Below are 10,831 nucleotides of genomic sequence, written 5' to 3'. Positions count from 1 at the left end.
AAATTTATTTACTACAGTAGTAATTTCTTGCTGGAAATGACATCAGAAGTGGAAAACATTGGTCAAAAAAGTACATTTACACACAAACTGACCAGAAACAACAACTTTCAGACAGCATTTTTTTCTAGCTCAACTGTGGGAACGCACAGGATTCTGGGATATCAAAGGCAGTGAAGGATACATCTATGCTGACTTCAGAAATCGATCAGGTGAAGGTATCTCAGGAGACAGGAAGTGAAGCTAACATGGGATTCGGACGTGCCTTGATGCCTTCCTATTTTGGAATGCTTCCTCCGAAAGCAGCATTTTAAAATTTTCGGATTTAGCCACTGTCTCTGTTTTGCCTTAGTTTTAGTCATTCATCAATTGTCATGGTTTCTCATTAGTTATCACCTGTCTCCTATTTCATTGATTACCTTCCTTGTGTATTTAAGCCCTCAGTTCTCCTTTGTTCATTCTCTGTTCTTAAAGTTTTGTTATTATTTGTTCATTCTGTGTCACGCATTATCCTTTGTATTCATATACAAACTTACTTTCATGTACTTAAGGAGAATTGGATGAATTTGCGTGTTGTAAATCCAACAGATCTGATTCTCTGAACTGCGGCGCAAACTAACATGGCGGTGCCCATCGTGCGTATAGCTCAACTAACGTGAACGTTATAAAGGTGTTTAAACAGAAAAACACATTCACTTGCACATATTTGACAAACAGAATATCAGATATTTCATGCTATATATATAGTATATATATATATATATATATATATATATATATATATATATATATATATATATATATATATACTATATATATAGCATGAAATATCTGATATTCTGTCAATATTTTGAATAAAAAATGAAATAAAAGCAGATCATCAGTCATACAGCGCTGTTGTGGCTGTGGTGTGTCACGTGACAAGCAATGATGCGTCACCATGGAAACAATAAAGTGATACATTCTAAATAATGGTCACCTTGAAAAATATTTTAAACTTTCATGAGAAAGGGTTAAACGGTGAACATTATAAATGGATATTCCTGCACTCCATCTCCTCCTGCTGAAGTAGGAGGATCACTCCCTCAAAGATCACACTAGGGACTTTCTCGACCTGGCATACCAAACTCACTACCCCGACCACACCTACCTTTAGATGTTCCTCAAGGGAGCTTTGCAGAGTTTGTGGAGTCAGTGCTGGTACAAAATGACTCTCCATTTACTGTTTACATCGTGGATGAGGATATCGCCAGCCCTACTCCAGACCCAGAGCCCAGCCATGCCAGTCATTTGTCGCTACCTACATGCGTTACATTGTTATGGATATAATCTTTATTTGAAGCATCAAGTTACTTTCAAAAGGTGATTTACTCTATTTTGATAACAGATATGTAGATGTAGATATCAGTGTTTATATCCAAACTAAAACCTTTCATCCCAGTACTTCTGTGATTATTTGAGTGTTTGTAACAGATATAACGATATTGAGTGGATGAAAAGACTGTGAAGCTGTTTCATACCTAAACATTAGCAGCTCTCTCTAGTCAGTGGCAGCATGAAAGCAGATTTGAATGTTACAGTGTGATTGTACTTGTTAAAGGTTTTATAGACATAGCTGAATCATTGTCATTTAGAAATAAGATAGTGTGGGTGATTAATCGAGATTGCGATCTAGCTATTCAAATATCTGAAATATAAAACGAGGGCTTCGAAGTTGCGTTTTGTCCAAAGCAAGCAGTAAGCAATAGTCTATCACAGCCAGCAGTACAGAGTGCTTTTCATCCTGGACAGATGGATTTCTAGTACTTGGACTTGGGCTTTTGACAATACTTCAGGGGCTTACTCCCCAAATAACCCAAAATAACCCTAGTTCCAAGTCATCCCTGGTTAAGCCCAGCACAAAGTCTTTGTTGCCCAGCTCCAGTCTCCTTCATGGTGATCCCAGACAGCCTCCATATCTGTCCTCCACTGTCAAAGCTATCCAGCTCATTGGCCTTGTCTCCACTGTCTCTCTTCAGCCCCTTGGATCCTCCAGTGGTTCCCAGTCATCAGCTTTGCCTTGGCTTGCGGATCATTCAACTCTACCAAAAGCCTCCAAGTCCCGGACTCCACCTTGGCCCTCTGACCCATTGGCTCCACCTTGGCTCAGTGCTCCCTCGGCTCCATCCTGGACTGCCATCCCTTAGGCTCCGCCGGGCTCCCTCATCCCTTTTCATCCTGTTATTGCTCTGGGTCATCCTCCTACTCCTCCCATCTCTGCTCTGGTCCCTCCTGTCTCTGCCATGGCTCCTCCCACCTTCATCTCCTCCCTGGTTGTCATCTCCTCCGTGTCTTCCTCAGTCTGCTCCTTGTCCTCCTCCAGACCCACCTCCCTCCCTCCTCAGTTTGAACTGTAAATTGCAGTGTGAAGGCACACTTTCTAGGGGAGAGGAAGTTAGGTCACATAGAAACAGGTGATTATTATTTGTTCATTCTGCATCAAGCAACCCCTGACAGCAGAATGGTGGTCATGTGACCATGGTATGGTTTGTTTATACATTTAACTTTTTACTTTTGCCGATTGTATTTAGGCTTCAAAATTCATAAAAGTTACGTTCATTTGTGAATACTTTTTGTAATAAACTAAAAGCCCTTTTTTTGTCAAGGGAGCTAGGGAGATGCTAACTTCTGGGTTGGCCTACAAAACTATGTCATCCCTGCAGCGCTCTAGCAGCAGCATCTAGCAGGGGCTTTACAACCCATTCTGATAAACCCAAACCCCTGGGAGAGGCTGAATGTGCAAGCTGAACTATGGGGAGGAGCAACACATGTTGCTGTGATCAAATCAAATTTTGACCAGTTTGTGCAGAAATCCACACTGGTTCAAATGTCTGGTTTAAAAACAACCCAACTCAGCACTGGGTAAACATTGGACAAAACACTTAAAGTAACAACTACTGGGTTACAAATTTTAACCCAACTGGTTACACACTTTAACCCAATGTTAGCTCATATTGACTGAAAGCTGGCCTAATTTTTCCCCTCAAAAATGGTTATTTCAGTTTGTCTTGCAGCAAATGTTATTTCTATATTTATTTTATATAAATTATTTACTTATATATTGATAGGCAATCCATATATTATTATATTACATTATATTATATTACAATACATTGATATAGTAAACTACATAAACTGTATGCTTGTAAATAGCATATCTGTACATTCATTAAAACAATTGTATATTTTTTCTCTAGTTTTCTACTACTATATTTTATTGCATTATTTACATTTTGTTGTCTTATATTATTGCTATATTTAATCTCTACTATGTGTAATTCCTATATGTCTGCACTATCATAACCTATTGTGTGTGTACACTTTTGTATCTTCAGCTCAATCTTACTTAATTTAACCTATCTTCAGTTGAACACACTGATAAAGGCTTAGTGACAACTTGGTGTCCCTCTTGTCTCAAATTATGTAAGTTCTTTAATGCAAAAAGAAAGGGAAAATTGGACCCACTTTATTTTAAGTGGCCTTAACTACTATGTACTTACATTTAAATTAATTATTTGATACAATGCACTTATTGTGTACATACATGTTTTTACATTGTAGTTATATTTTAAAAACACCTGCATGTAATTACATCTGTAATTAATTTCTGTAATTACATTTATAATTACACTGTTGAACCATCTCTTAACACTTACCCCTACCCTTAAACCTACCCATACCACCAAAGCTTTCCCTAACCTTACCCATACCCCACCTCAATAGCTGCAAATGTGTTTTGCAATTCAATATGAACCCAATAAGTACATTGTACTTATTTTTTGAAGTACATAGTAGTTAAGGCCACTTAATATAAAGTGGGACCGGAAAACTCATATAACAAATAGATATATTTACTGTACCTGAATTATTACTAACAAGAACTTATATTAGTGGCAGAATTATATAAGGAGAATGACATATTCTTGCCAAACATCTCCTTAACCTGAGGTATAAGGCTACAAGAACTCTGAACCTAATGCAGGCCAATAGTGTATAATGCACAAATATGTTCATATGGCCAAGCTTGTATTAGAGCTGGAGCAGGTGGCATCTCACTGACACAAAACCAGTCAGGATCATCTGTCTGTCAAAGGGTACTGTCCTTAAGTCTGCAAATTAAGAGCATTTTGAGTGAGAAGATCTTTACTCCTTAACCACTGCAAGGTGAAGCTTTTCACTGATAATGCTGATTATGATGACAACAGTTTGTTCATTTTGGAGAGAAATGTCGAAGCTTATTAATCAATGAGAAATGCCTATATCATTTTTCACTTGATGAATAAAAAAGACTCACGATCCACCCCTTGTTTGATAGCCTGTATTTATTGTATTTATAGCCTGTACTTTTTCAATGCTTTAATGCATTGAATCATCACTGGATAGAGGCAGAGATCTCGAGCAGGACTTCAGAAATAACGGCTGGTGAGAGCGGACACAACTACAGACAGGAGCTTCTGCCAAGTGGCCTGAACTTCAGGGTTGAAAGCGGGTCCGAATTTGGTCGCAATGACAATGGTGAGGCAATCGGCCAACAGCTGCGTGAGTCAAGAAAATTTTGTTAGAAAACAACTGTGATATCTTTCTTAATACGCTCATATTTTGAAAAAAAAAAAAAAACATTTACCCTGAAGTTGTCTGGATCGACGTTGAGTTTCTCGCAGTGCAGCTGGCTGAGTTGGGCGTAAGTGCCTTTGATGTCATCCATGTTCTTCACGGCTTTTTCCAACGCATTTAGCACAGTTTTACCATGTTTTGCCACCTTGGGATTGCCCTGGATTGCAGCTGCACTGGAAAGGTTTCCAAAGGTACCGAAATACCTCTGAGTCCAGGGATATACAATCAGCACCCTGTCATATGAAACAATGAAAATAGCTATACAAATCAAAACAAAAAATGCATAATTGAATTAACGACGTGTTATGTATAGGTTATAACATTTGCCACGCTATCACATTACCTTGCCAGAGCCTGGGGTCCGATTTCATCGACGTTGATTTTGCCCCAGACATTAACAATAGTACTGCGCTCGGAAGCTGACCACTCCACCATTGTGATTATCTCTTTCTTTATTCAACAAGTGTGAATGCTGAATCAGATGCGCGAGGGGTTTTTATTCATACATGCACTCTCCGCCCCACACCAATCGCAGAGACTGATTGGCTATGTGTGGTACCTATTCGTACTTGGATCCGAACCTAGTTAATTACATTTTGAATAGAAATAGAAAACAGATTTGGGGAACACATTTCGTACATCACAAAATAAATATGGATTTAATAATCAAAATCATGAATGTGGACCCGTGAGTTGTGTGTATTGTGCTTGCTCCAAGAATCCAAAATCTAAGGCTTTATATTGTGATTTGTTTAATTGTAAATTCAGAAAATGTTCAAACCCTATAGCTATCGACCTAATTATGCTAAAATAATAAATAATGAAAAACACTAGGCATATGAGTCGTATGGCACATAGTCAAAGCTGTACAATAGGCCTATTCTGTTATAATATTTAGACAAATGAATCCGTATAGGTGAAAAGCTCAGTCATGTATATTCTTAATATAAAACTAACATGAAATTAAAATGAACGCATTTAACATCTAATTAAAGTTTTTAATTTGAACGATTGCCCGCTCATTTTGCTTTATCTGGACACTCAGACCCGTTCCTCCCCTTTCAAAATGTTATTAATTTGTTTAATCTTAGCTGGATGTCCTGTTCTTTTTTTTTATTTGCCCCACCCTTTAGGTGCCATTTGGTGTCCCAAAACGACCCCGAAGCATCTCTCATGCAAAAACAGCAGACTGAAGCCTAATATAAATAAAAATTGTTCCAATAAATCTACTGTTAATTTAATACAAAACAAGGAAAATATCGTTTATGATTTCAGACAAAACAGCCAAGACATTCAATACATTACATTACTTTTTCTTAAATTTAGTGATAAAACTGTTAGAGTTGTCGCAATCCTTTAGTATTATGTTCGATAGGATTCTGTATTTCTGGTAGCCTAATTATAGATGTTTTTAAAAAGAGATGATGCAAAATGGATTCGTAGACATTTTCTGTTTTGTTTTCCTCATTTAAAATAAATAAATAAAACTATTTTGATAAAATAATGAATGATGAAATGAATTGACAAACCTCGTCTGTAATTGTTGGCTGAAGCCTGAGAGGTGGAGCTGATGCTCTGTTGGGTGTGGCAGCACATTATAAAAAGACCCTTATCCTTCAACTAAAACTTTGCGCCTCTAATATCGAATTGGAAAGGATCGAGAAATGAGTCTGACAGCTAAGGATAAAGCCTTGGTCAAGGCCTTCTGGGGTAAAATCTCTAGTAAGGCCGATGCCATAGGCCAAGAAGCTCTGGCAAGGTAAGACCTCAACATTTAAATTAATTTTGGACACCTACTAGCCTAAATCAATGTCGAAGAGTTTTGCCAAACCTAATACAAACGAATTCATGTCCTTTCCTCAGAATGCTCATCGTCTACCCTCAGACTAAAATATATTTTCCTGATTGGACTGATTATTCTCTCGACTCTCCCCAAGTGAAGAAACACGGCAAAACTGTGATGACAGCCATCACTGATGCTGTGGGAAAAATGGATGATCTTATTAGTGGAATGAGCGCTTTGAGTGATATCCATGCCACTAAGTTTCGCATTGACCCTGGAAACTTCAAGGTGAGAAGACAATTATGTGCTTTTTGTGCATTTTTTCAATCCTTTGAGTGTAGCCTATATTTAAGTGTGAAGATAATCTGACATACCCAAATCATGGTGTTGAGCACTGAGTTCAATCAAAAGGAGACATCCAAGAAGTTAAATAAAAATGCGGATTATTAATTCATAGTGTATTAATTGTTCATTTAATACTTTTGTGTTATTTTTTCTTTTTCTTTTCAGTTTCTGAACCATAACATCCTCGTGACTCTTGCAGTTTATTTCCCCGCTGACTTCACCGCAGAAGTGCACGTGGCCGTGGACAAGTTTCTCGCGGCTCTGTCTGCTGCCCTCGCTGATAAATACAGATAAGATCATCATTCAGGGGCTTCTCGTTTATCTGCAAACAGAGCTACTTGAAATAATGAAAAGTAAAATATCAGACGCAATAAATAAAATCAACAACAATCAAAACATCTCTTGTACGTGTTTTTTTTCCCGGACGATATGAACCAAATCAATGGGGGGACACAGGCTGAGTTGCATGATTGATTGTTCTTTAACCCTTTCAGACACGTCACTGAGATGACCCTCATTGTGCATCGGAGCATTTAAAGCAGGATCTTTCTATTTGATGAAATTTATTATTGCTGCTGAAGGCAATCCGTTACTCTAATTTTATAGCACCATATAGAAAATATCAATAGCATTTTATTGATGACAAGAATAAAGAAATATCTTTTCTGTAAAGCGTTCTGTAACCTGTTTTCTGAATTCTGTTTATTCGATGTCAATGTCTTTAAAGAAACATGGTTTAGATCCAGGTAGTAGCAGCCAAAATATTTATAGAACTTTAAATTATATAAAAATATTTAAAAATGAATTAACCAACACAAATAAAAACAAGAGAGAAGATTCTTGTTTAATCATTTTGAATAATCTCCTCAATGCAAAGTAAATGAAATGGTATAAAATGCAATTTTACACAAAGGTTTGGTTAAAGTGGAGGAACAAAACAAAGCCCAATAGCGCAGAGGTCAAAAACATCCATCTAATCATGCATATGTTCTAGTCTAGTGCAATGAATCAGTGCACAGCACACTGGAACACAAAATGGCCCTTAAACAGCGAGATGTGGTAGAGAGGCCATAAACATATTCAAGACAGCGGTGTTGAGTTAACAACTCCTAAATCTATACTGTAAAAAATCCCTGTAAAATTTACGGTAAAAAAACGGTTGCCAGAACTTTACCATAAAAATACGGAAGTAACGTTTTAGGTTTTACGGGACAGCTAGCACTTATTTTACTATTTACTATTTTACAGTTCAAAACCGTATAAATCAAAAGTTTATATTGTAATAATTACGTTTCATAACATAATTATAATATAGCCTAATATTCACATAGAACATCACTAAACATGATTTTCACATTTTAACATATTTAATGTTCACTCTGGAGATTTATAACATCAACTCTCTGTGAGTAAAACACTGATTTTATTTTCATTGACAATGTTGTGGGCAGTTACCAATGACCAGTGTATTTCAATTTTAAAAATATATTGACTTCTACAAAAGCATAGGCTAACCAGCAAAAATGTGGACGTTTAATGACCGTTGAAAAGACATCCCTCTGACATGTCCCGGACGTCTTTGACATTATATCTTATTAATTAATTAATTAATTAATTAATTAATTATGAACTACACGTAGCCTAGCTAAAACTCAAAGTAACAATTATACATACAACCCCAGAGAATTGTAGACATGTACAAACGAAAATGAATGCATTTTAGGAAACGTTCTGTGTTACATATTTTTACCGATTTATGCCGTCCTACCGCGACTATTTTTGGCCAGGGACACAATTTTGCCGTCGTACCAATGTTTGCTGGGTACAAAGCTCAGAAATAAAAGTCTTAAAGGGTTTATATGCTGTAGGCCTTTGGAGATTTTGAATTGTATGGCTATCTAACTTTTGAAACCCAAGATGCAAATTACAAGGAAATTATTATTTGGATTGGTAAAGCTTCACAAAGTTGTTTACATTCGTTTTGCATGTAGGGTTAAATCGGGTAATCTGGGACATTGGGTAACGTGGGACACCTAAGCTCCAGTGTGTTTCTTTCCTGTTCTAACAAAATTTAGTCAACATGACTTTTACTATAGGTTTAGCATGGATGTAATGTAACTGAAATTACATGACTTCATGGGGGTGATGCCACAGAAAGGGGCAGGGCACCTGTCAATCAAGAAGCTCCCCTGGCAATTGCATGACAAGGTCAATGACATAGGATTCTGATTATGTTAAGGACATAAATCTGTCATAAATAAGACAATGTTGCTAATTGTTGTTAAATTATGTTTGTGATCTATTAAAGCAACAAAATATGTATTAAAGTGTTGAAAATGTGTTTTAGTTTTTTTCTTTCTAACATTTTTTTGTTGTCCCACTTTATCAAATATGATTGAGAATGTGGGACAGCATGCTTTGGGTAATCTGGGACAGTCTTCAAATGGGGGAAATATGCATTTAGGGACTTTATAAGTCTAATGACAAGGGCGTAGATCTCATTACAACTTAGGAGTAGACCACTGATATACTTTAAAAGTAACTTTAATATAATGTTAATATATGCCATAATGAGAAATGGGTGTTAATGTGGGCTACTGGAGGTTATAACGTTAGCATAAGTTCACCGTAGCTAGCAGCTAGCCAAACCAACTAGCTACAGAGATGGAATCTGGGAAACTTTTTCCATTAGCAAGCATCAGGATGAAGTAACCCGTTAACTTCATTTCCCAAATTCCCAGTTAGTTTAGTATAGCACTGAGCAGGAGGGGGGACCTCCCCGGGATCTGCGCCCAGGCCAGTTGACAATGTTCTGTACCAACACACACACACACACACACACAATATTTTGTAGTTGCTCATCACAAATGAGAGTCATTAGTCTGAAAATAAAATATGAACATTTATATTAATTGTTAATGATGCCATCACTTTTTTTTTTTTTTTTTTTTGCAATTGAAGATGAATAGAAGTCTTAGGCCCGGAGAGTTTGTGGAGTGGATGCTGGTACAAAATGACTCTCCATTTATTTAACAATGTTTACATCGTGGATGAGGATATCGCCAGCCCAACTCCAGACCCAGAGCCTAGCCATGCCAGTCACTTGTCACTACCTATACTGGCGTTATGTTGTAATGAATACAATCTTTATTTGAAGCATCAAATCACTTTCAAAAGGTGATTTACTCTATTTTGATCGCTAATGTAGATTATATCTGGACTATAAACTTTTATCCCAGTACTTCTGTGATTATTTGAGTGTTTGTAACACAGAAATAAAGATACTGTGTGGTTGAAAAGACTGTGAAGCTGTTTCATACCTAAACATTAGCAGCTCTCTCTAGTCAGCGGCAGCATGAAAGCAGATTCGAATGTTAGTGTGATTGTACTTATTAAAGGTTTAATAGACATAGCTGAATCATTGTCATTTACAATGTTAAATCTCCTCTGTGTCTTCCTCAGTCTGCTCCTCGTCCACCTTCAGAGCCTCCTCCCTCCCTCCTCAGTTTGAACAGTAAATTGCAGTGTGAGGGCACACTTTCTAGGGGAGAGAAAGTTATTTCACATAGAAACAGGTGATTATTATTTGTTCATTCTGTGTCACGAATCATCCTTTGGATTCATATTACAAGCAACCCCTGACAGCAGAATGGTGGTCATGCAACCATAGTGGTTTGTTTATATGTTTAGCTTTTTACTTATGCCAAAAGTATTTATGCTTCAAAATTCATAAAAGTTATGTTCATTTGTGAAGATTGTCATGATGAACAAAGCATGTATTAAAAGAATATAAAACTTTTGTTGGTCACAGATCTCACTTTTTGTAATAATCCAAAAGCCAGTGGAAAAATACCATTGTTTTTTTCTTTTACCAAGGAATCTAGGGAGATGCGAACTTCTGGGTTGGCCTTAAAAATACATAATCCCTGAAGCACTCAGCAGCAGCATCTAGCAGGGACTTTACAGCCCATTCTGATAAACCAAACTCCTGGGAGAGGCTCAGCGTGCAAGCTGAACTATGGGGAGGAGCAACACATAAAACATGACTTAGCT

At 37.1% G+C, this 10,831-nt stretch overlaps 2 protein-coding genes across 3 annotated transcripts; one reads left to right on the top strand and one right to left on the bottom strand.

Annotated features, from left to right (window-relative positions):
• Positions 1-4,340: 4,340 nt before the first annotated feature.
• Positions 4,341-5,152, bottom strand: hbba2 (hemoglobin, beta adult 2). Of its 2 annotated transcripts, none has more exons than XM_048191720.1 (3): positions 4,994-5,152; positions 4,661-4,883; positions 4,341-4,571 (listed from the first exon to the last, which is right to left on the bottom strand). In XM_048191720.1, the coding sequence occupies exons 1-3, from the start codon at positions 5,083-5,085 to the stop codon at positions 4,443-4,445; spliced, it is 444 nt and encodes a 147-aa protein (XP_048047677.1). In that variant the 5' UTR covers positions 5,086-5,152; the 3' UTR covers positions 4,341-4,442. The 2 variants fall into 2 exon arrangements, with proteins under 2 accessions (XP_048047677.1, XP_048047686.1); XM_048191729.1 differs by having other exon boundaries at positions 4,661-4,908; positions 4,994-5,129.
• Positions 5,153-6,248: 1,096 nt separating this feature from the next.
• Positions 6,249-7,174, top strand: hbaa2 (hemoglobin, alpha adult 2). The gene is made up of 3 exons (XM_048191800.1): positions 6,249-6,409; positions 6,514-6,721; positions 6,944-7,174. Exons 1-3 carry the CDS (start codon positions 6,315-6,317, stop codon positions 7,070-7,072), a joined length of 432 nt encoding a protein of 143 aa, XP_048047757.1. The 5' UTR covers positions 6,249-6,314; the 3' UTR covers positions 7,073-7,174.
• The last annotated feature ends 3,657 nt before the right edge of the window (positions 7,175-10,831 follow it).

Source organism: Megalobrama amblycephala, linkage group LG1 (genome assembly GCF_018812025.1).
Source record: "Megalobrama amblycephala isolate DHTTF-2021 linkage group LG1, ASM1881202v1, whole genome shotgun sequence".
NCBI classification, from domain to species: domain Eukaryota; kingdom Metazoa; phylum Chordata; class Actinopteri; order Cypriniformes; family Xenocyprididae; genus Megalobrama; species Megalobrama amblycephala.
The sequence above is the reverse complement of the archived record's forward strand: the minus strand, read 5'-3'. Positions and strand labels throughout refer to the sequence as shown.

Excerpts from the sequence above, each read along its gene's own strand:
- hbaa2 (XM_048191800.1), top strand. The coding sequence starts at position 6,315 with ATGAGTCTGACAGCTAAGGATAAAGCCTTGGTCAAGGCCTTCTGGGGT. Across the intron at positions 6,410-6,513 it reads GGCCAAGAAGCTCTGGCAAG|AATGCTCATCGTCTACCCTC; the intron begins GTAAGACCTCAA and ends TCCTTTCCTCAG. Across the intron at positions 6,722-6,943 it reads TTGACCCTGGAAACTTCAAG|TTTCTGAACCATAACATCCT; the intron begins GTGAGAAGACAA and ends TTTTCTTTTCAG.
- hbba2 (XM_048191720.1), bottom strand. The coding sequence starts at position 5,085 with ATGGTGGAGTGGTCAGCTTCCGAGCGCAGTACTATTGTTAATGTCTGG. Across the intron at positions 4,884-4,993 it reads GGACCCCAGGCTCTGGCAAG|GGTGCTGATTGTATATCCCT; the intron begins GTAATGTGATAG and ends TTCATATGACAG. Across the intron at positions 4,572-4,660 it reads TCGATCCAGACAACTTCAGG|CTGTTGGCCGATTGCCTCAC; the intron begins GTAAATGTTTTT and ends TGACTCACGCAG.